The sequence below is a fragment of the Enoplosus armatus genome, chromosome 9 (assembly GCF_043641665.1).
Source record: "Enoplosus armatus isolate fEnoArm2 chromosome 9, fEnoArm2.hap1, whole genome shotgun sequence".
Taxonomy (NCBI): Eukaryota; Metazoa; Chordata; class Actinopteri; order Centrarchiformes; family Enoplosidae; genus Enoplosus; species Enoplosus armatus.
Genome location: NC_092188.1, coordinates 24770518 through 24796424, shown reverse-complemented (window position 1 = coordinate 24796424; position 25907 = coordinate 24770518). Strand labels below are relative to the sequence as shown.

The 25907-nt window shown below is 43.8% G+C and overlaps 1 protein-coding gene across 2 annotated transcripts in view; it reads right to left on the bottom strand.

The window, feature by feature from the left end:
• The window catches only part of grik2 (glutamate receptor, ionotropic, kainate 2), a 207132-nt gene that overhangs the window by 120721 nt on the left and 60504 nt on the right, over nucleotides 1-25907 (bottom strand). For both annotated transcript variants that reach the window (XM_070911928.1, XM_070911929.1), the window contains exons 2-6: nucleotides 25690-25857; nucleotides 23440-23697; nucleotides 11090-11271; nucleotides 3416-3469; nucleotides 634-807 (exon numbers count right to left, since the gene is read on the bottom strand). In XM_070911928.1, the coding sequence (XP_070768029.1) occupies nucleotides 634-807; nucleotides 3416-3469; nucleotides 11090-11271; nucleotides 23440-23697; nucleotides 25690-25857 (836 nt within the window). The remainder of the gene's footprint in view (nucleotides 1-633; nucleotides 808-3415; nucleotides 3470-11089; nucleotides 11272-23439; nucleotides 23698-25689; nucleotides 25858-25907) is intronic.

Sequence of the window (25907 nt, the reverse complement as noted above, 5' to 3'; positions counted from 1 at the left end):
CCAGTAAAAAAACCAAAATGCATCATCAAATATAAATGTTGCTCCAACAAAAGTACAGCTTATGAATATGAGAAAAAAAACTGCAGTGCGTGAGTCACTAGGGTGGAAGTGGCTCGTGTTCAACAGCTGCAACAGGGCCGGGATGCGACGCGGCCGCATCCAGTTGGCATTAATGGTGTTTCCAGTGTTGCCGCGGGAAACACCATTAATTAGGCACACTGAAGTACTGAAATGAACCTTGCATGTAGTGCTGATGATGCAGCCACCGAATCGGTCCAGTGAACAAATCTGTCGAGTTCATACGTCTTGGTTCATTTGTGGTGAGCTGGCGTGAACACAAAATGGACCAGAACCAGAAGGTAACAATTTATGACGTTTTTTTTTTTTTCATCTTCGGTCCAGAGCAAATGAACCGAACTACAGGTGTGAAAGGGACCTCATCAGTATACTTAATTGACCAGTGACCATGTCATGAAAACTCATCTCTGAAATCTGTGTTCGTGGAAACCAAAAGTTTGAACAACAACAACAACAACATGACAGTAGGTGAAGATTGACGGAAAGGATGGACAGAGGGGTTCATTCATTCATTCGCCACTCATTCATTCATCCATTTCGCCCATTAGGACTCACGGTCATGAAGCCGTCCAGTAGACCAGAGTCAGGTTTGGGCGGAGCCTGCAGTCGCTCCATGGACCATTTCTCGATGATGGAGGCCACTTGGCTGTTTTCAGTGTTGAGGATCCTGAAGCCCGTCATGTTCACACCACTGTATCGGTAAGGCTCCACGTCCAGCGCGAACAGATCCTGAAAAGAAGTGAAAACAGAGGTGGACTTTGATTAATCGACAGCCCTGCAGTTGAAAGTTATTGAGGCACGGCAAGGCTAGAAGCTCCCCGTTGTTTCCAGTCTTTGCGCTAATGGCTAATGGCCCGGACTGAACTCTACTCTGTATATGCTTGCCAAGTGGGGTTTTGTGCTATTTTGGGTATCCAACAGGGTTCCAGAAGTGAAAGTCCTATTCATTTTCTTAAGGGACAAGGTGACAGGCATCTGGAGGTTATATGGACATGACAACTCTCCTGGTTGAGTCATCAGCACAAAAGATGAGCAACTGTGTTGGGAATGATCTGGTTCTTTGGTATGGCGAGTCAAAGGGACCAGCCTGCTGACATATGAATGTAAAAAGAGAGAGAAGTCAACCACAACACCAAAAGAGCATTTTTACAAGAAACATCCAGTCAGCGCGCTTCAAAGTCTGTCGGGTCCTCCTCTAATTCTGAGCCGAAGCTAAAGATTACACTTTGCAGAAACCTGGTAAAATATTGAGCATTTTAAATCAGGTCACTTTCAGATTATGCCAGTTTGACAGCGTTGTTTCGCTCACAACTGAAAGCGTCAAAAAGCGACAGAGCAATAGCAACTTAAGCCCATGCAAGACCTTGCGATAGCTGTCGGCCTTTTCCGCCCAAGTGTTTTTAGCGTCTGTTGGTGAAGGGACGTTTTAATTTCAGGGTTGTCATGCTTGCTTGCGACCAGCTTGTATATCAGTATGCTACGTGGGAAAAGATCTTAACATGCATAAAGAGGTGGGCTGCCCCCGCTGTTGGGTACAGTCTGAAGTCGTGTGCAGGTTGTCTATGCTATACTGCCCGAAGACTCGTGCTCTCAGAGTCCTCCGAATGCAGTTTGGCAGCCTCCGAGCCGAATTTTCTAACCCATTGATTGACAAGCTGATCCACATAGTTATCAGACAGAACAGTTACCACAAGGTAAACGAAGAGTAAAGAATATTCTGGCAGCAGGAAAAAAATGGCTGCCATATGTGGCCTCAGTATGGCTGGGTTGTTCACTCTGCTGGGAGAATTAGGCTGTCAGCACCGGCCTCTCTGGCTGCCAAACACAACAGTGGGACATGACAAGACATCCCCCACCCCCCCCCCCCACCTCCCGCCGCTGCCTCATTCATGTTTGCGTTTTGCTTTTCATCGTCCTGAAAACACCAGAGGGGTATTTAATTAGTTTGCATAAACTGTGCCACGCTCAATGGCAAAAACGGCAGAAAGAGAAAGTGTGCACATTTAGACGTTTCATTTCAAACCGAATATTTTTTTTTTTTAAGCCTGCCTCGATGAAAAGCACAGACAGTTGTGAAAACCTGAATTGTCCAATTTTCAAAAAGGAACTTGACATTAAAAACAGGAGGGAGGCGGAACACACACACACACACACACACACACACAGAGACAGTGTTTTGATCCTGGGCAACAGAAGCAGCCTCGGCAGGATGAGAGCTTCAACGAGAGTTTGATTTGAGTCACATCTTTGACCTGGGACATGGACTGAGAGAGCGAGTTCACGCAGTCAGGTGAGCTTAGAATAATGTTCGCACTGAGTCTTTCACTTGTGTACGCCGTCAGTCAGTCACATTCTTCATTTGCAGATTTCAAACCGGCTGCCGTCGTTGACTACTATGTAATCCTGCTGATGAATATTAATAATACTAATACTAATAACAAGCGGCGGAGCCGGAAGTGTACACGGATTCACCCAGGGCTCGGCAAACCCAACTCGGCTGCCGTGACCCGAGAGGCGGTGGTCGTCTGACTGATCAGCGAGCGGGCTAATGTGCAAGCATAATTTAGTGCTAGCCCGACCACTACTGACCGTGAGAGCTATTATTACAGCGTTGTCTCGTAGGTGCGGGATGGGAACCTCTCGTGAATATGTGTGAAAGGCGGCTTCGAGAGAGCTGGTTTTGCGTGGACATCCCTGGACTAGCATGGTGAAATGTTCATTTCGTGTCATTCATTAAGTCCTTCATTTATTTCTCACAACAGGTCCCAGCGTAATACTCACGACGAAGGAAAGGAGGTCTGTCGCTGTCTTGTCTTGTCTAAATAAACTGGTTGTCTTTTTGACCGGAATGATATTGAGCTGTGCCCTCCCTTTATTATCTGATGTGTCTCCAGTTCGACATCCTGAACTGAGCTGGTGGAAGATCAAAAAACATACAGGAAGACAAGGCTGCAGGCTGATTAAAAGCTTCACCGCAAATCTCCCTTCGCTGCAGCGGTTTGAGAAATCATCAAGGACAGTCGTGTTATATGCCTCTTCACCCCGTGCCCGAAAAGGCACTTCTTATCTTGATGTCACAAAGCACCATGCTGTTATATTAAAAAGAAGAAGAATGATCCAAGGTAATTATAAAGTTAAAATATATATATATATATATATATATATATATATATATTGAGTTGAGAAATAGCTGAGAAAATGAAGATTGAAGAGCGCCGTCATGTCGTGTGTTTTTTTTTGGGACATGCCACCACCAATCTCCGCGGGGATGTGGAGCTCTCTGGAGTTAGACCTGATGACAAAGCAACTGTGCAGCGGAGCCTCTTTCTCTACTTACCAGTGTGGTGAAGATATAATGATAATACTCTGTCATCATCCCCATGGCGAGAGCCTAAGAAAGAGAGCGACAGAAGGAGGCAGAGAGAGAGAGAGAGATTTGGAGAGGGAGAGATTTATAAATGAATAGGGATGCAGATACAATGTTTTGTCATATTTTGCACACATGGACACACACACACACACACACACTGTATTGCTGGCAGTATTACCATGTAATGTGAAGAGGCATATATTCTGTTTCCCTGTTGCAGCCACAGGCTCAGAGATAAGACGCAAAAACCCATCAAAAAGAAAAACAGCTGAACAAAGACAAAAGACAGAGCTCGGCCTCACACATTTGGCATATGTAAGGAAATATAGAGGGATAATGCATGATTCCATAGATGTGGAAATTGTCAGAAACACGTATGAGCAAGTGATGAGGTCCACAGTGGAGTTGTTGTTGGAGATGGTTTGTAAGCTGTTCATTTGAATTGGCCACAGCAAGATTTGTGAAAAAAAAACTTTATTGGCCAGGAGCAAGCAGCTGATCAACACTTAGTGTTTTGCGTCATTTCACCACATATGTTAATGCAGCCCATTGTCCAAGGAATTATGTCCATTTCGGAACAATTCTGCACCTACTGAATTACATCCAGCGCCAACACAGGAAGTAGTGTGTCCCCCCCCCCCCCCCCCCCCCCGAGTGGAGGTAGGCATGGTGGATGGGTGTGTTGCGTGCTTGGCTTTTATGCGAGAGACCAGAGTTCATGTCCCGTTATGGATCTGCAATTAACGTTAATCTTTCCCTACGCATACCCATAACATAGCTGCCATCCGCAGATATTGTAGAAGATTAAAAGAAAAATGTTGGCATTGGATGTAAAAAAAAAAAATAAAAAAAAATGAAGGAATTGAACATAAGCCAGGATTTCACAGAATTAGCTTTAAGTCAGGAAAAGCCTTGATGCACGTTTTCATAATTGAGATGTTTTGATACTTGGTACGTCCACGGCCGGTTGGAGAATGAGATTGATAGGCAGACTTTCACGGCGAAGAGGAGCCTTAGCCTAGTCAATCTATGTTCCGGCTGCAGTCATGACAAATGAGATCAAGCTACCAAAAGGTTGCCTGGGTACCATCCTCAGATATATGACAAGGAGCTCAGACATCCAGTAGAATGCTGCCTCTTTATAAAGAAGCCAGCCGAGGTAGTTGGGGCCTCTGCTGAAGATGCTCCCTGGATGCCCTCCCATGGAGGTAATCCAGGTATCTCCAACTGGGAGGAGACCCCTGGCCAGACCCATAACATGCTGGAGGGATTACATATCCCATCTGGCTGGGGAACACCTTGTGTGAGTTGGAAGGCATGGCTGGGGAGAAGGACGTCAGGGCCACTTTGCTTTCGCCGCAAGCAACAAAATGTGAACAGCTAGACACTCGCAAGTTGGACACACAGCAGAGGAATGAGCAAAGCTACATACCACAGAAGTGGTGCTCACTGCTGTAAAACAGTTACCCAGTTTAGCAGAGAAACCTACGGCAGAGGATTAGGGCCACGTGAAAAAATGAGTTCAGAATTCTGACTTTAAACTTTAAATATGTACTCATTCGCACTCATCTGTTTCTAAAACTGCATCTCCGAGATGAGATTCTAAAGAAACCTCACCCTTGCTCTGTGTTATTCTATTATCATTCAGACTATGTGGGTGTGTGTGTGTGTGTGTGTGTGTGTGTGTGCTGGCTGTGTGTCACTCCATTCCAGCTGAACGGTGCTATATGGTGGTGTCAGAGTCCTGGCTGCCGTGCTGAGACTCACTAAACCAATGTGACTCACAGATTAGGACTGTGTGGAGAGGATGATTAAACCGGCAGGGATGGATAATAGCTATGGTATAAGGTGGGAAACCTTGAGGAAGCCTGCAGCTTTCCGTCTGAAGACCAGCCCACTCAGTGGTGATTCACATGGTGCCATTTCCTGGACCGTTGCGATGACAGAGGAGTGTCGGAAACCTTTCGGAGTTCATGTGTCTGCATGTCACTCATGCGCCGTAAAAAAAAAAAAACTCAATCCATAGAGAAACACATCCTGGTCAGTTATAACGGCTGTGTAGCTGATCAAAGCCATCAACAGGACAGAAAGCACTCCCTGATTTTGTCGTAGCACAAAGGTGCACTCAGATACAACTCGAAGCAAATAGTCCTTTCGCTTTATTCGCAGGAATTTCACAGCTGGAGTTTTTACAATCTGTGCTCGTTGGTGACGCACTAGGTCTGTCTAACCAAGCTAAAGAGTTCGAAAAAAAAAATGGAAATACTCTCCTCAAGACCACATGTAAATAAACAAAGGACTCAGTTACAGGATCTTGCGTATTGCAAAGGCCGTGAGTCCGTTTGTTCCACTACCTGGCCGCACTCTCCGCGGCAATCAAAGCCGAGCGCGTTCACGTCTTCTTATTTGCAAAGCCATGGTTTCGCAGAATTTGTCGCAAATTTACCAAATTCATTCTCATGTCGAGAGTACCGAAAAGAAGGCTTAGTCATCTTGCGTCACAGTCAGATGAGAGGGGCAAGTTTAATCTTTGTGGATCCAGTAATGTAGTGCAATGTTGGGGTATGTGTCCTGTGTGTTTTAAGCTACATAATGTGCGGCATGGTGGCGCAGTGGTTAGCACTGTCGCACGGGAGGTAAAGCTGGGTTGGGGGTTCGATCCCCGTCGTCGTGCCCCCCGTCATGCCGAAGTGTCCTTGAGCAAGACACTGAACCCTAAGTTGCTCTCGATGGAGACCAGCACCTTGCATGAACCGTGAAGGTTGAAAAGCGCTTTATCATTTACCATTTATTTTCATTTAATGTCACATATAAGACATATAGACATGTTCCGTGACCTTTTCTCTCCACCTGACCCGCCGGAACAGAACCCTCTGTGTTTACACATTAAGCACTGGCCGGCAGTCACTGAACTAACAACAACAACAGGGAAATTGTGTATTTTTGGAGAAATGGGGCTTCGGAATGAGTCTTTTGTTTTTGGGATAACAGCCTTTCGGTCCAATGGGACATTTTGTGGACTATTGGGGTTTCAGTGGGCAGTCCCCACCATTGTGCCAATGTGTGCTCCTTCTAGCCAGCCTCCTCCTAAGAGCAACACATTCCCCTTGTTCTATTTTACATCAATTTTACTAAAGTTATTGTTAGAAATATTGTTCCGTAATCTTTGGCATGGGTTGTGGTGTATCGCTGAGGGGGGGTTTGGTGGGCTGGTCTGAGTCAAAAGGCCAAGGCCATTTTTCATTCCCACTCTGTCCCTGTCCAAGCAGGTAGAGAGATAGGAGATGAACCACCTCAGAGCCACATCACTAATAGTTTTACAGAGGGTCGATTACGACGTTGTGGTCCACTGTGTCAAAGGGTGAGCTGAGGTCAAGGAAAATTCAAATGGCATACAGGCCTGCGTCAGTGGCAAGAAGTAAGACATTGGTAACCTTGACCAGAGCGGCCTCAGTGAGGCGCAGAAGGCGGCAAACTAGATTTAAACAGAGAGCAGTCGTGAATGGCTAAAATATCTGGACCAAGTGTCTGAAATACAGCTTTTAAAAGCCAGGTGGGAAGGGCAGGTGGACGACTGTGAAAGTGCAACGGCGTGTTCTAGAGAGATTTCACTGAAACGGATTTGTGTTGGAGGTGGGCAGGAGTCAACATCAAGCTCTCTGAAGTCTGTTATTGCGCTGCCAAATCGCCGCTATTTTGTTGTAAAAGTAATTAAGAAATTCTTCGCATCTCCCCGGGGGAGGATTCAACCGGCTGGCTGGCTGAGTGAGGGAGCAATCACAGGATTCTGGGATTCTGACCCCGTTTGGCGATCAGTTCTGAAAAATAGGAGTTCGTGGACATCAGATCTTTGAGAGAAGCAAGGGAGACTGTGATCATCCTTTGTCTATTTCTGCTCTGTCTTTCGAGACCCTTTTTCTTTCTTCGTTCAACCACGGCACAGAAGAAAACTGGAGCTGTGGAATCGACAATATTTGTTCAAGAGCTATTAAAAACACTGACAAGCTTCTCTACAGTGAGGCTGTGGTACTCACCAGTATTACAAAACGCGTTTGCAGCAGTAAAAGCCTGACAGAAAAGCGAATCAGCGTAGGGGGTTTGGGGTCAGGAGTGCAAAATCAACCAAATTCACACCTTTTCGCACAGAAACCATACCAGGTCGAGTGTTTGTCCTTTGTAGCGGCTGGGATGTTTGACATATCGGGCAAGATTGAAATAATCTAAAAGTTTGATAAAAAATCAGGAGTGAACTTTGTCATATTGTAACATAATTCCTGAATAAATCCAGAACCAGGTTTAGGGGGGGTTTGCGGCTTAAAATACATAAAATGGGCAATTCATTCTTTAAAGTACAACGAAGAAGTCTTAAAAGGCGGAGAAACAGCCGAGCGAGACGAGAAGAAAAATCTCAAAAGTCCTTCCTCGTTTTGCCGCAGATTTGTTGAAGCAGTTTTACAACCACATTTTATGTATTCTGCAAAGATTTCATGTTCTCTCGTGTCAGTTTTCAGCCGTGTTTTTCCGTTATTGACTTTTATTACATTTCCTAAGTGTTACGGCTGTACGTGTTTCCCTGTGTACTGTTGTCTACCCCTACCCCAAGTTCTGCCCTCTCTTGCCCTGCCCAGGTGTGCTACATCCTGATTGCCCAATGAGGTGCAGCTGGCCTGGGCATGTGCTTAAAAGGTCCAAACCAGCATCAGACAGCGAGAGGCTTCTGGCACGGGGACTACTAGGCTTGCTGCCTCTCAGCCTGGGATTTTTTTTTTTTTGTGTGTGTGCCTTTGATTGTCTTTATTTAGTGTTTTGGTCGTGGATCTCTTTATGTAATAAATCCCACGGCTTTGGTTGTTTTTAAAGGTGTGTCACTGTGGTTGATCGGGTCGGTGGTGGAGTTACTGCTAGTCCCATAGGGCTGCCTAAGTATGGGACATATCACCAGGTTTTTTTTTCGGTGTGTGAACCCTAAAAAATACAGCAGAAGACCATTGTGTAGTTTCTGAATGACATATTACATGTCTTGGGCCAATCTCTGTACTGGAAACATAGAAATCAAGGGGGGGGGGGGGGGTGAAGTCTTGGCTGATTGCTGATGAAGAATACTTACGATCTCTAACTTATTGGGTGTGTCATGTAATAGAGAACATCAGAGCAGGACAGTTAAGTCTTTCATTACCTCCCCATTAGCCGGGTTTCTCTCTGACATTATTCATGAAAGGAGTCCTTGACCTTCCCCGGTAGTCTACCACTCCGGCATTGAAAAACACAGGGAGAGTTAGTGCTGGGGGTGAATCATTAAGTGTTAAATATTTGATAAATCCTGCAAGCAGGGGAAATATGAATGCCTCTTCATTGAGTTACTCATCGGGCTGCATGGAAAAGCCATTGTAGCGTTGAGTACAGGGAGCTAAAGTCTAATGTAGAAGTTACCTTTTCCCTGTAGGGTATACGTTAAATCACCACTCTACACAAGCTACAGTGCTACTGTTCATTTTTTTTGAAACAAGCATATTTAAACAATTTATTAATTTGACTATTTCCTCGCAACAACAACGAACTGAATCTTTGTACCCGAGTATTATTCTCATTAAGCATGAACATGGGAGATGAAACTCATTCATGAGCTACTCCATGAAATAGTTTTTTTTTTTTTTGTGGGACTGGCAGCTCCTTAAGGCAACGTGAGCCAGGTTTTACTCACTGATCCCCCCCCCCCCTAAATCTGTAGATTCAATAGGCATGTAATTTGTAAAAAGATGTGGTCAGTTTACTGCTAAATTGACTCATTTTGGAGAAGAAGCTACGATCTTCGGTGTGCAGTGGTGGACTGGGACAAAAAAGGATGGATACGTTTTTCACTAAGACTGGCCCATCACTACGGGGTCCCCTGATGAACTCCTGAGGTATATATCGGTGACACATCCGTCATATCTGATAGAAGCACCGCAGGGTTCAAATCCTTGGTGGCTTTCTTGGCTAATGTTAATCGGAGCAGGAAACCGTAGTCATAGGGTGGCATGGTGGTGCAGTGGTTAGCACTGTCACACGGGAGGTAGGGTGCTCGATCCACATGTCGAGGTGTAACCGTTGAGGTTGAAAAGCGCTAATATAAGTGAGGTCCGTTCATAGTACACCTACCATAGCATCACATTGTTCAATCATGCCGATTTGCCAGGCTGACAACACAGTCAGTTGGGTATCGTCTGCTCAATGTGACGCTGGCCGGCAAGTTCGACGTAGAAACCTTTTTTTTTTTTTTTATGTTTGCACGAGTCATTTTCAAGCCTGTCACCTCATCTTTTGATACGTTGTTTGGCAAAATACCAAACCATCACCTTGTGATCATCATCTCACAATGACAAAGCCCACAATTCTTGTGATTAATAGTATTATTATCTTGACGTATCGAATGTTGCTTCGCTGTGATCGCGATGTAAATGTGCCATTATATCATAGGATGAAAGGCTTCTGTATCTTTACGGTTCTGTCCAAGAGGATTCCGTCATGTGGAAGAAGAGGATGTAGCACAATTACCAGGCGCACCATATGACCGTAAGCTTTTGTTATTCAAGAAAATGTGACAATCAAGTCATGATCTCAAGTTGTTGTCTTGGGATAATGAGATGATAATGAGAGTCATAATTGGTCTAAAAACTATTCTTAGCAACTATATTTGCTACAGCCATTCCAGGCTCCCCAGCAAACACAATTGGCAGCATTCAAGGGTGATATGTATCAGACAAATACCTATCATTATATTGGATGATTCTGCAAAATCCGTGGATTAAGTTCTACACATTACGAACTACATCGGATGCCAATTTTTTTTTTTTTAAAAAAAGCAAGATCATGGTTATAGCAAAAACAAAAACAACTTAAATTTACAGTTAAGATTGCAGTTTAGATTTAAAAAAAAAAAAAAAAATGGGATGGGACATGGTCTCTGATCCACCACTCTGACCTCCATAACCTCACTTTCCTGCCTCACTGTACAAAGGCACCACCAACACTGCCTGTATTGGCTTAGCTTTGGATGTAAATTGTGAGGTACGGAATTGTCTAATACATGAACAGAATTTCCGAGCACACGGGGAAACATCCGTTTAAATAAACGACACATAATGAACTCATAACGCCACTCATCATCGCATTTTGTACGAAAAAGGCCGGGGTGGGCATCTCTACCAGTGAGACGTGACAGGCATTGGTTTGTATTTATCTATTAAGCCCTAATGGCTTCATCACTTCCTTATTAAATTGGTCCCATAATCATTATTTGACTCTTTTTAAAAAAAAAAAAAAAAAAAAAAACACGATTACAAGCTACTAACTGTGTTCTGTTTTTCCTGTTTGTTTTCTCGTTTATTTTATATTTAGGACTCTGAATCCTATCAAATGTTTTTGCGTCCTGATTTTTTTTTTTTTTAATGAAAGACAACATTTTGGCCTGATGTATCAGTTGATGAAACATATTAGTGTAATTATTTGTTAAGCTGAAGTGTAAGCTAAAGTGATGTCAGCTTTACAATAGGAAAATGTGCTTCGATTAAGAATGTGCAAGTGTGTAGAGCTACACCTATGAATACTGTATGTGCACACACACACACACACACACACACACACACACACACACACACACACCTGCTTCAGGATCCCAGCAGCCATTTCGTGACCACAGTCAAAGATGATGTGGAACTCCTTCCCCCTCTTCATCTCCTTCAACAGCGGCTTGGCATCCTTGGTCTCGGCGGGAAGCTGCCGGATCTTTAACCGGATGTTGTACCGGGACGGCGCCTTTATAAGTTCTTGCAACCGAATCAGACCTGCGGGGAAAAACCACAAAGGAGAGAGAAAAGAAAAAAAAAAAAAAAAACATGAATGAATGTTTTCTTTTGCCTCAAGAGTTGTTGATATTTGGGGGAAAAAAATGAGCCCAATTGCAGCTGGTGCAGCCCTGCTCCCGTGATCATTTCCTAAAAGGAAGTTTCAAGCATTATGTATCTTTCCAAAGTAATTGAGGTAACAACTAAGGCTGCTTCACTTGGCAGTGGTGATTATAATTAGAGTGAGGATAAAAAGGAGGATTCTACCCTGAACACAAGTTTTTTTCTTCCAGTGTCCTTCTTTTTCCTCTTTGCCCCTCTGATACCATCCACAACACATCCAAACGGTACATCGTTCACCATAGATCACACCGATTCTGCGCTCACCACTGATCCCTTTCTTCCTCTACTGGCACGATTTGAGTAGGCACTTCAACCCCAATCACAAACACCTCAATGTTGACAGATAAGCTTCTGCTGTGATGTTCAATAAGTATTCTCTCCTTTTCTCAGTGGCTGGTCGATCGTTCCTGTGTTGCAGCAGAAGAATGTATAGTTGTTTGTGTATATATGTTTGTGTGTCAACTTGGCGAACGCTTTGTATGCCGTTTCCGTTTTGAATGTGGGTCATATCGGAAGACAAATGAAACATTTTACCTTTTTTTTTTTTTTTTTCTGCATCCGAACAACACACAGAAAATATAAAACGGGCACAAAGGATATGCATGCGTTTCGATCACATCACTCGAGCGGACACGGGTTGTAACGCATTTTTTACGGTGCCGGCCGGCTGGCCTATCTGTGCCCGCCATGCTTTTTATTCAGGTCTGAAAAATCATGTGCAAAATGTAAAAGTTAATGGCAGGAGAATGAGCAGGCTTGGTATATTAGATTGCAGTATTTTATACCATTCGGTGTACATAAAATAAACTAGTAGGATCGCATGATATAAGACTCCTTAATTATAATAATGTTTTGTCTGAAAAATAGAAAAATAGACAGTGAATGGTTTGTTTGTTTTGATTTTTCTCATTTGAATTTGTGCTCGTTTCATCTCTTTGAAAATCCTCCAACTTCAACTTACAGCTATCTCTGCTTTACATACCATCATGTAGTGATATCCCACACTATATATTTAAAGATTTTAAGATACAGAGGAGAAGAAGAAGACGTGACTGATTATTATATATAGGGAAAAACAAATGTGCCACTCTGACTCTAATTTAAAAAAAACTAAAAATGATCACAAGTGTTTCATCAAACTACTGTTAACACAAGTGAATTCACACTGACTGAGCCAGATGCTGTTTGAAATACGAGTCCTGTATCGGTCCTTACGTCTACAAACATCGGTCTAAAGCGGCGCAGCGGTCTCTTGTGTCTCTGCCGACAGCCCGCCGTCCCCAGCTGTTTGGCCTGTGGCATTATTTGTTTACTTCCTGTTTCCAAATGAGTGCACCGCACTGCTGGGAAACCAGCCTGCAAGTCTGCTGGAGCGTCGCCGGTTTTTTATTAAATCAAACTCTCTGTCGCACACTGATGATGACATCCCCAGGAGTGTTAACCTGTGAGACACTGGCAGTGATCCATTTGTCCATCACATGATAGAGTGACTCCTCAGTTGTGGGTCACAACATAACACAACCGGACTGTGATTTTTTTTTTTTTTGTTCTTGTTGTGTCACAGAGCTCCACGGCTATTCGAGAAAAAAATAAAATAAAAAAATAAATATATATATATATATAGGGAAATAGTGCAATGGTTGGGGACTATTTTCAGCTGTGGAATAATCCACATTCGGTGCTCTAGGGGTGTATTTGGGGCGGCGGGGTGGTGTATGTGGGAATGAGTCAAAATAAATAGTAATGAAGGAACATGTCATGCAGTGTTTTTTTTAATACAAAACTCTTTTCTTGATGTTTTCTCTGCCTTTGCCTTCCTTGTTTTAGTTATTTACAAGAATGGCTAAGCATGGTGATCAGGAAGATTTGTGCAAATGTGACAGTGGGACAAACTGGACATAATTACACCTGTTTTTCACGTGCTTTTTCAAATGTTAGTTATTGGCTATGCATACTGTAGTTTAAATAAAACCAGCTATGGTAGTGGAAAAAAGGCATGCAAAAAAACTACCACTGCTAATAAAAGCTCAGGACAGTGGAAATGCTCTTGCTCATGAGATTGTCTTTAACTCCAGGTGCCCAGGGTTATATTTCCAACTTCAGGCAAATGTATACTTTCTGTACCCCCACGAGGGTCAACAAGGGTCAGGTCAGGACAACATAATTATAGTCACCTGCTCATGTCAGTGCGCCATGCGCGTAATTGCCAGGGGGGGGGGCCAGGGGCTCATGTCGTTTAAACATCCCCAAATTCCCAGAAAGAATAGAGGAAAGGAACTGGCTTGGATTCTGGCTTTTATCCGCCAGCGTGTGAGCCAAAATGAGCCCAGATGTGAAGATAGCACACCAACAGTTTGGTAGTCCAGCTATTAGTGGGCCAAGGATTTTTACATAGCTTATGGCCCTAAAGTCCACAGTTGGTCTTGGCCCACAATGTTAACTGAATCTAGCTTGCTCTTGTGTGCACACGCACCTGCATTCACCGGGCCAGAACTGATCCAGACCAACTGATCAGCCTCTCAGCATCTGAAAGTACAACCTGTAAGTGATAGATTAAATGTTGGACGTTAGTGTCACATTTAGGCTTAACTGGAAATACCACCGCACTACCATTGTTCTGTTGTCAAGAATTTATCTAATAGGGGGCGGGTTTGACGTGATGACTGACAGAGGAGCGCCGTTGAGGCATTTTCTAAACAACCAAGATGGCTGCCGCTGATGTGGAACGTTCTATTGAATTCGCTATCGTGTCAGGACGGCGTATTTTCTCTAAAAGAAGAGCAAACAACTGCGCCTACAGCTTTGTTGATAAGAAAGATATCTTTGCCGAACTTCTGATTGGTTGTAGGTCTATCCACAGGCATTGGTCTGCACCAGTCGATAACGCCCCTTTCGAAAAATGAATTGAGATATTTGTGTTGGACCAGCTTTTGTTCCAAAGTGTTTCTTTAATCTGTCTTTCTGAAAAGCTGAAAAATCTAAAATGGGTATTTTGGTATTTTGTTCACATTATAAGCAACAAGCTCTATACTGTTTTATGAGCACTTTGTGGGGGGCATTCAACAACTGCAGCTCCCATCAGTCAAACTGTATTAATAGGATCAATTAGTCCCGAAGTGGGGCGGGGGCTTTGGATCTCCATGGCAACAGCAACCCTTGATGCACTATACGTGCCGGCCAGTACAATTTTTTTAAATTTGACATCAGTGTGCAGAGTGTGGGCCAGAGGTGTCGGCTCGAATCGCTCGAATTTGATGACCACGGTCTCAAAAACAAACTAGCGAAAAAGACGTGCAATGCAGTTTAGACTTCGGCGCCGACAACCCACGTTGACACTTACAAAGCCGTACGGCTTGAAAGGTGGGGGATCCGTGTTAGGCCAGTGACAAAATCCGGTCGGTGGCATCTGATTTACTCTCCGTGACAGATGGACAGACGGACCCATGCTGATCCATTTAGTCCCTCCCATGATTTCACCACCAAATCCTTGATGTTCCCCAGTAGTATGAGCGCGCAACCCCTTCAACATGAAATCATCAGTTGAATTTTACCTGGCTGCATTTGCATGTATGTATGAGCGAGCGAAAGTGTGTGTGTGTGTGTGTGTGTGTTATATTTGACTCTAGTCCAATCTCATATGGGCGCTTGATGTTGCGTGAGCTGTCTTCGGAGAAAAACAGCTTCTGCTGCTGGAGCAGCGATCTCTGCTTTTACGGTTAGTTAGTCAACACTGATAAAGGCAGCCCCGACACATCTGACTGCTGCGCTCGCTCATCATAAACACCTCAGAGCACCTCTCGAGCACTCCCTCTCACACCCGAAGACGTCCCTCCTTCCGTTCTGCATGGCTGAATGGCACAGGCCGTGGAGAATCTAGTGTGGGGGGGGGGGGGATTTCTCGAGTGGGAGAAAAGAGGGGTGTCAGCGCTGATCAGTATTGACGGTGTTTAATGCACAGCGACTGCTCTAGGATCCATATTTAACTCTGCATGAATATTTCATCCCCTCTAAGCGTTTATTAGGGGGCCGTCTGGGAGTCTCCTGAGCGTAAAACAGATTGACCCGTCTGTGATAAATATCCTCGCGAGGGAACGGCCCCTCAAGCGTTCCCGTCCTCCCCTTCGAGTGCATCGAGGGCGACAAGGAAGAAGAGCTCCTTTTACCGGGCCGCTCAATCATCATTGGCCGCGCAGACATTTAAGCGATTCCCCCAGACGGCCCGACCCGCAGCGCTGCATGATGGGAGTAATGGCTGATGAGTCACTGAGCTGCAGACTCCCGGGGTCAAGCTTAATATGACCCTCTGCCGCGTCGGATTGGCTCATTTATGTTCAAATAAATGCGCGGAACACATTGGAGAAGGATTTAAAGCAGGCCTTGCGATAAGAAGGTTCTAACAGTTGTTTGGAGGGGGGGAACGTGGAGGCAGCAACATGCGCTGCTGCTGTTCCCTCGCTCCAGATAAACCTCCGGGTGCAAATGTCAGCCAGTCACGACAGCAAAAAGTGCCTTTGTTATTAGCTACACCGCAGCTCTCCCAGCTCCAAATCATTTGTGCTGAAAGAGTCCATTTCGTGAGCCACCGCTCTATTTTCTTTCTGCAATTAACTCTACCCTTCACATATCTGCTCTTGCCACATGGTACAGTGGGTATAAAAAGTTCTTCTTCTGCCACGGAATGAGTTCAAAGTAATTAATTTGGGAATGGAGGCAAATACCTTCAGCGACTATATGTGGTCCAAATGCACATGAAGAAGGGTGTAGCCCTCAGTGGCCCCTCTCTCCTCCTCCTCCTCCTCCTCGTGCATCCATTCTCACGCATTTATCAATAGCCATATAAACAAGGGACGCATCCGGCGTGGTTAGTGGGCTTCACCATGAACTGTGCATACCATGTTAAAGCAAATATCACTTTTACGATACATTTACTCGGAGGTCTGCTCGAAATGGTATTTAAATATTGTTATTAAATTCACATTATTTTAGGTCCTGGGCGTAAAAAATACTCTCTTTACAACAATCTGAAGGTGGCAGGTGTCTGTTGTGTCTTTAATTGTGAGTGATGTTGCACGCTGTCAAGGCAAAATCACACACACACACACACACACACACAGCAGATCCGCTGGTCAAATTTTTGTTGCAGCCACCGTCCAGACTGTTGCAAAATAACCACAGAAACCTCCGTGCTCATGTGCACGTCAAACCTGTTGTTATTATTATTTTTTTGATTCATTATTCAACAGTTTCTACTGCAAATCAACCGGCGTGCTGGAGGCACGATACATTGAAAACAGCTATATTCAAACCATTCAAACCCTCTCCTCTGGGGGACTCAGCCTTTTAATAAATAAATTTAAAAAAAGCTCATATTATACAACAGGATTTAAAGGGCTTCATGAGCCTGAGCGTCCTGATTTTTTCTCAACCCACAGAAAAGGAATCTGTAATCCTCATTTCAAATAAAAGACTTAAGATAGCCAAAACTGGATATACATTTTTTTTTTCCCCAGCTGATAACAAGAGGACAGTAAAGGTTCTTTGTGATACTGGAGCTGGAAACCAACAATGGCAATAACAGTTTTTTTTGTCAACCGAGGGTTTACCAGCATCGACTTACACACATTCACGCGAAGATAGACTTCGAATCCGTCACGCGGCATTCGCAACTGTGACTTGAGATTGTCTCAGAATTGTGGAGGAAAAAGTTATCACGGAAAAAAGAAATTCTCTGTGTTTCTGAATGAACGAGATAATTATCTCAGCCCCGAAGCGTTGGCCACTGTGCTCCAGGCGCTGGCGCTGGTCCCAATCTGGTGGGGCTTCGGATCCGGCACAAATGAAGCCCTGGATCAGGCTGATTATAGCAGCAGCAGCAGCAGCAGCAGCAGCAGCAGCAACCGTACTCCGCGCAGGTTAGCGCTTCTGGCAGGATTTTGAGGTATCGTTAATTAAAGAAAAACAGAGCAGATGTTTTTTGATTTGCCAAAATGCATGGAAAGGGGAAATAAAAACTACAGTTGCGTTTGGTCAGTCTTTTGATCCCACACCCTGATGGTAATATTTTGTTGCTCGATATAGGAAATACATTACACTGACTCACCTTTGTCCAAGCTTTCCTTACAACAACGCTTGAGCGAAACACATTTTAAAAAGCGAGACAGGAAAAAGCAAATGGACGGGAAATTGTCATACTTTGCAGGTTGTTTTAGCTTTCAATTTTCCCTTAGTAGTTTGTCCTTCGCAATTTCCAATTTTAACTTTAAAATTTTCAGTTCTAGGCCCAGGTGCCTAGTATTCTCTTAAAGCCCCACCCCTTCACTTGACGTTTCTATTGGACCTCTCCTCTGTAATCAGTGTGCTTCTTCCTGTCTGTCGTGATATAACTTCATTATTCATGTTTGTGCCAGGAAACCAGTCAATGTTCTCGCAATTCCTTGTTCACTAATAGAGGTCGATTTTTAGTTTTAAATCGCTTAATGCCCCTTTTTGCTCTATACTGGTACAATTGTTATTGATTTTGTGAGGGACCAAATGACTAATTAGAAACGGCTGGAAATCGGCCGATTTGACAATACCATCCAATTTTTCTACTCGCTCTAAAATGACAAAAAAACATAAGAAAATAATACGGAATCGGAGCACGGACAACATCGCCGATGCCATTAGCATTCCAGCACAGCAAAGGTGGGATTAGCATGGTGAATTGTGAAGAATCAGCGAGGCCCTTCTCCAAACAGGCTGTTGAGTGGTAGTGGAGCATATGATGGGACTGGGACCGCTGGTGTTGGAGACCAGCACACATCAAATTGAAACAGATTACCTGGGAGTCCTGGGAAACTGAGAGGACTCGCACCGGTAGAATACATATTCTCTTTAGCGGGAACGGGCACGCTCAGGTGGCTTTTATACATGCCACGGACACAGCATATCTCAAATTCTCAAAAAGTGTCCAGGCCTTGATTTATATAGATGTATGTTAGAGATTACATTTTTAACATATTTTAATTATATATTTTTTTTTTATCAAGCATCTCCCTGTTAATTTGCTGTTGATGCCGTTTGCTATTAATCCCATCCCCACTGATGTCTTGATATAAAAATACCGTTTCTAATCACTGATTCGATCCACTTTATTCTATTTTGCCATTCTTTCGAGCAGTGTTTCAGTTTACTGTTGATAGAAATTCAACACTTCCTCCATGTTAACTTGTTGTTCTGATAAATTCAGGATAATGTACATATCAACAGGGAAGTTGCAACATGACGTAAGTGTCTCTGACTGAACTAGTGCTAGGCAACTGCTGCTCAGAATCAGAATCAGAATCAGAAATACTTCCCCGGGGGGAAATTGTACAGTACCGGTGCTCCCATTCAAGAGTAGAAAGTAGCATAATTTAGAGCTAAAAGTATGTACAAAATATAAAAATAAGAAACAGAAAATTAAAATATACACATTTACAGTATTTAAGTGAAAAATAAAGTAAAAAATATATACAATAACAATGTATACGTATGTGTATATATATATGTATTGCACTGAAACATTTAAAGAATAAATAGTGAGGTCGTATATGGCAGGTGAAGTAGGTGAAGTAGGTCCAGTAGCTACTGCTATTACCAATAATAATACATTTTCTACTACTAGAGCACTACTACTACCAATGCTACTACTACAATTGCTACTACTATAACTGGTAACATTACCACAACAACTACGTTTGCCACGTATTCTTATCATTGTCTCCATTACTGCCTATAGCCTTCTAATTCCCACTGACATCCCCCCAGGATTCAACAAAGATCAGACATGCCCACCCTCTAAATACCAACCCAGCTTGTCAGAGATGTCTCTTAATCATTTTCGTGCCTCTCTCAAATGACCACTTTGGAATTACACCATGCAGTCATCAATATTACTTGTGAGCATGCTGTCAAGCTGACCTTTCTTCGAGCGCCACAGCCCCAACCACATCCAGAAAGAAGGCAGGACACACGGATTCAGAACCCCGTGAGTTATCATTTAATTGACGAAAGCGCGCGGCAACGTTTTTATTTATTGTGCATTTAGATTATTTCATTTTGCTGTCAGAGCATCACCAGCGGTTTCCGAGGCTGGCGAAGAGAGGAGAGCAAAATAGTACAGAGCATTTTAAAATGACTGTGAGCTGAGTCACAGTGAATTGCCGGAGGTAATACAGCATCTCTTCTCTTTCCTCCGCCAACCTCAGGCACGGCCTCAGGATGCTGCTGCCATAGAAACCAGGTTATTAACAGAAAGGGGTTGACTAGGCTGATATCGAGCCTGATGTGTTTGCACCTCTAGCAGTGGGGCCAAGGGATTCTGTCCACCCAACACTTGGATCCAGACTAAAATATCACAACAGCTCCCGACCAGTACTGTTCAACATATGCTGTGGATGTTCATGGTCCCCAGAGGATGATTCCCAAAGATCTTGTTGACCCCTGACCTTTCCACCAGCACAAGCACCAGGCCGGAATTTCTACATACCAAAACATAATGAGCACATGACCATTGAATTAAAAAACACATTCATGTTCCCCAGAAGATGAATCATTTCTTTTACATTCATGTTTCCTATGGAATAGTGGGGACAACCCCACTTCTGCTCTTAGAAGTAACAGATCACAATTAGATACTATCTCATTCTGTTAGAAGGAGAAGGGGGGGGGGGGGGGGGGGGGGGGGGGAGACAAACAAACCTTTCCAGGGAGTCACGACAGAAACCATGAAGTAATACGGCGAACGCAATGATTTTGAAGGTCAGACGTCTACAATAAAATGTATGCTGGGGGGGGGGGGGGTATTCAACATGTCTGGACACGTATATATTTGTTGTTTTTCTTGGTTTGGTATAGGCCCCTCAGTTCTAATGAAGGGAAATACAGCATACAACGATATTTGTAGTGCCATAAAGAAATGCGTTCCCCGTTTGGAGGAATAACTTGACTGGCCTACGCTGAGCCCTGACCTCAACCCCATCCAGCTCCTTTGGGATGAACTGGAACGCCTTATCACCCAGCATCAGTGGCCAACCTTATAAATGATAAAAAAAAATAAAAAAAAAAGTCCGTGATTTGCTTTGTTCGACCAACAGTTGGAAACCCAAAGACTGTTATGCAATGATGTGGTGTCCTCATATTTTTGCCCCATATGGTGTGTATCAGAGGTCCTTTGCACTGATTTTCTTTATACCAATATCTGCTTTTTTTTGGGGGGGGGGGGGTAAAATGTAAGCATTATCTAATCCGAAAAACACAACAATACAGTGTGTTGTTTGGTTACTGATAAATGGAGGTATGGACTCCATACTGTGAAAAGCAGAAAGAAGCAGTTCTGTCTGAGCCAGTGTTTTATTGTGTAGTAGCTTGTACTTCCTTATGGCCCACTCAAACTGCAGCAGCAGCAGCAGCAGCAGCAGCACTAGTAGCAGCTGTAGTGTTCCAGGTAGTTGTATGGATGTTATGGCTGGCTGGGAGAGCAATAACACATGCTGCTGCCATCTCGGTTTTGCCATTATAAAGTTGAGCCGTTAGAGGAGTGCCATTATGGTTATTGATTTGTTTGTTTGCTCCCCGCTTGGCGGAGAAACAGCACAAAGAGAGAGGTTGTTTCCTTCCCCTTTTATATCCCATTCTCGAAAAGCAGACACGGTTTAAAACGGCGGGTGGGGGGGGGGGGGGGTCAGAGGGAGAACCCATGAGAATTCTATGATATTATAAACGTTCTGCATCACTGACTTTGCTCAGTACATTGGGCAACATGCTCCTCCAAAAACAAGTACAAGAAAAGAATGAAAATGAAAACGGAATAGAAATCCTGCCTGAACCTGTTCAAGGACTAGATCTGATTTCTGATTTCTGTTTGCAACCAAAAAGTGTTGTGTATCCAAGTAAACCGTTTCATAGTCCCCTTGCTCTTAACTCACACAAAGGTTTTCATAATGAACTGCTGGTGACGGGTCATGTCACATTATGGTCACAACTCATTCAGGAAGTCCCATGAAAGACCCTTGCCTACCTCTATGCCTCCTCTGCCGCCATCTACCTCTTCGAACCCTAACCCTTTCTCCTTTTCTTTTGCCCGGTTACAACAAAGTTAAGATGCCATAAGAAGCAGCATTTTATTAACTTCAACAGAAATACAGCTTTGGAACCAGCTATACTCATTTTCAGGTTTTCAGCTCACCCTCTTTTTTGGTCAGATCTGGAATGCATTTGAGGTTCACACTGCGCTGGGTACTTGCATCCCCCCCGCCCCCCGCGAAATGCCCCAGCTATGCTTGAGTCTCTCTGACCCTCACGTTAGTGAGATTTACACCGTTACCATTCCTATTGGTTCAAGTAGTTTGGTGACCTCATGTAGAAATACTTACATGGAATAAAATACGTTTTAGTCCTGGTTGAGTTTGTAACACTTATTCACTTATGATTCCGTGTGTTTTAATGATGCCGGTTCCATAGTTCTGTTTTAAATGACACTGGGGGCACCAAAACACACCTGGTATATCTGTTTACAGAGCAGCCAAACAAACCGCTGAGAGGATTCACCACGTCACATTGTTTTAATACAGACGACAGTCAACAACGTCATCTGACACGATTATGCTGTCTTTTTCACAGGGTTCACTATCCTGTGAATTTATGTACAACACTACCTACGTGCGTTAGCCCTGTGATGGACTGGAGACCCTCTCTTCCACTCGGTTCACGCTGAGGTAGTTACAAATAACTGTGCAAAGAAAATGAGTTCATGAACTGCAATATTTTGCATTGCTATTTGCAGGTTTTCTTGATCATTCAATTAGCATATGACTCCAAAAAAGCAGAGTTTAGCTGGCCTGAATGCGAAACACAGTGCACACACTGCAACACACACTGCAGTACTGTGATCCAGGCCAAACTAGTCCCAGTGTGTCTGTTGGATGGAGCTCTGGGAAGCCTGGCAGCCTGTCTTCAGGCTGGCACACCCTGACCCCTGGCATATGGTACATGTACCCAGCCTGCTGGCTTATTTGTCGCCTGGTGACCTGGACTGTAATAATAGCAAGGTCCGCTTCCCTGAGTAACAAGGAAGGCATGTCTTCTGTAGCCTTACAAACTCTCTGACGTCCATGAATTATGGAACATCTACAAATGATAACAATGCTCAGCTATACCTGGCCAAAAACCTCCATCTGTTGGTTATAAATAAAAATTTAATTTCTTTATGTATCTATTTTTCAGCTTGAGAAAATACAAAATACTAAGGAGACACAAGCACATGGAGGAAACACACAGTATTGAGCAATCCCATTCAAATGGATGTGCGTGTCAACACAGGGAACACAACACACAAACAGTAGAGCTGCAAATCATTAATCTTGTCGCACTCGTTTTCTGCCGTATGAAATGAGAAAATGAGTGAAATTTGTGGAAAAGACTTTCAGTTATTTTTAGTAATTCGCATTATTACAAATTCCAATGTGATTTCCAACGAGGTTCTCTTAATGCTGGGATTTCACCTCTAATGTCAAAAAGTGTATATAAGCTTAAATGTTTCACTTAGCATGAGGAGATGGGTTCACAATAAATACCAAGACATTTTTGTGATGATTTTATTTGTCTATTTGACCGCCAATAAAACAATTGTCATTACGTAGGAAAACCTGTGTCGTGTCAGTTTCCGACTCTTGTATTTTAAAACGACACGCAAGAGGTCTTGTGCTCGTTGCAATGTTGTTCAGTTAATTTTTGTGTGCATATTGCTGTATTTCTATATTTTCTCAAGATGCAGTTACAACAGCATATAGGAATAGTGTTTAGGAATAAGATAAGTAAAATGTGAAAATGTAAGATCATCCAATGTAGGTAAACACAAGTCAGCAGAAAACAAAAAAAAAATATCCTAATGTATGCAATATGAAAATGGTTGAAGAATAGAGATGTCCTGATAACTGCTGGACAAGCTAAGAGTGGACAGCTGGAAGTAAAGAAAAGGAGGGGAAGAACTGTCAGTAAAAGTAGAGGAAGTGTTTGTGGTCTTACCAGTGCTGTCATCATAAACCACAGTGACCGTCTTCCACTTGAAGAAGTGGACCAGGTCCAGGATGGCCCGGCTGAGGGAGGAGAAGTCGGGATAGAGGCTAACGTAGAAGACGTCTCTGTTGTCCGACACCTGGTGCTTCCACTTGGTCTGGATGTGTGGCACCCCCAGGGCGTTGCAAATGGACTGGACCGCATTGGCTGAGGAACTGTGAGAGGGACCAAAGATGGCTGCTACCCCCAGAGAAAGCTGGTCGCAGGCTACAGAGGGGGAAACATTTCACCAGTTAGCTCCCTCCTACTTTACTTTGCAACATGATGCTCATGATGACCAGTGGTCCATTCACTTCCTACGGAGCTCTGAAACTGCAGGAGTAGCTGTGGTAAAGAAGGGCTCTGTGGATTATGTCTGTATGCAACAATTTGGCAGTAAGGATATGCTCGGGATATTCTATATTTTTTGTTATCATCAACAAATCCCATGTGCAGAGCCAAAACGAACTGCCCGAACTAGATAATCACTCGAGCACTGTCACCAGAGCTCAATTTGCCAAAACAGGATCCGGGACCTCCCCAGATTGGGGCCGGCCCCTGTTTTTTTTCGGATGTTCCGGCACCTCCTTCGCCGCTACCAAAATCTGTAAATAAATGTTGTGTAACATTTAATGTTGTCTACCGAGACAGAGCAGAGGAGGTCATAGACAGACAGACAGATCACGTCACTTTGTCTCACGCAGCCCGTGACTTTGTCTCTCCCCCCTGACCTGCCAGAGCGGCGGGCCTCTCCTGATTTACAAATGAAGCGCTGACCGTCACGGTCGCAGGTTGTCATTCGTTCTGTTTCTGATTGGTTGCCAATTGTCGTCAAGAAGGTGAGCCGTACCTTACATGAGCCAGTCAGAGGCAATGGAGGCATTTCGTGTATGTGGTGGCCTGTCAGTATCTGGTGTGGCCGTGAGGCTCAATGATAATGAAATCCCCTAGAACTAAAAACGAAACAATTCATTAGTGCTACCCGTGCCGCAACAGCACTAAATGTGGATTCATCTGCCGCTGAAAATAGCTCTGAACAAATGCACTTTTTCCTCCTCATTGAGTAATGTTTGCTAAAAAAAAAAAAACTAGTGTCCTGCTGTTTAGGGAAATTACTGAGCTTTTTTGTTTAAAAAAAAAAAAAGAGAGAGAGACTATGAGCCATTTTTAAAGCTTGACGTCTTGAGTAGGAACCAATGGGCTTGGGGGCCACAGATAGCGTAAGGAAGTCACAAAGTTTTGAGGTGGCGGACTACCGCATTTTTGGATTTGGCTTTGTCATGGGATTTGTTGACTATCAGGACAACTATGGAACATCACCAGCCTTATCCTTTAAACAGGAAAGCCTCGCCGAGACTAAGGATTTATTGGCAAAAACATACTAAAAGACATCTATCACAAATACGTCATATAATATAATGTAAAACACAAAATGTAATGAGACCAGAGTTCATCAAATGCAAACATGCAAACGTATACGATAATTGCCCCCGTACACGAAGCCAGAACCACAAAGGAATGGTAGTATAATATTGTGGAGGGACCTCACTGGCCTGCAAGAACTGCACACACTGGAAAGCAGACTGCGAGTCGGTCCCCTGAGCATGGGTACTGGGATTCATGCCCATGGCTTTGGAATGAGTTGTCCAAATCTTTTGGCCATGTGGTATATAAAAATGTATCTGACACTGATGTTGATTCCACAACCTTTAGCTAAAGGTTGTGGCTGAGATCAATCTGAGCTTACTTTCATGAAATTGGATTCGGAAGACGAACAAATAACGGCACATCTTTGTATTAGCTCGTCTGTGTGCTCTAATCACCTTATTTGATATAAGGGAGTTGACTAAATCACTGAGACAGGTTATAATGGCCCGTAATTGATAAGAGACTTGAAATGTCAGCCCGATGCACACACAAAACTGATAGATTATAGCACTTTATTTGCTGTCTCTGGGGGCCAAACAGGTCTTTGAATTACTGCCGCTGAGTCATTACCTGGAACCAATCAATTCTCTCTGTTTACATTTCAAGTGCTCAGCCATTTCTCCCTCGCCCGATTATAATTGTCACAATCTGAGCTCACGAGGCCTCAAATGGAGAATACATTTACAATGCAAAGCAGCTATGGCATGGCATATACACACACACACACACACACAGCAGCCGAGAGCTTACTGACGCCGGAGGCAGAGCTCCCAATCACAGACACATAAATACCTTTCCTGGAGGCTTCAAAGCTGTCATAGATGTTTATCCTTTGGATGTCGTAGGTGAGCGTGGTGTTTGGCAGTAGGGTTCTGTTCCTGTTGATTGTGTTTAAAGCAAATTTAAAGGCTAGCTCCTCGGCGCCTGATGGGCCACTCTCGATGGACTCAAATATCCCCCCTGTCAAAGAAAGAGACATAAGGGATTAGGGTTGGATCGTCTTAGTTGAA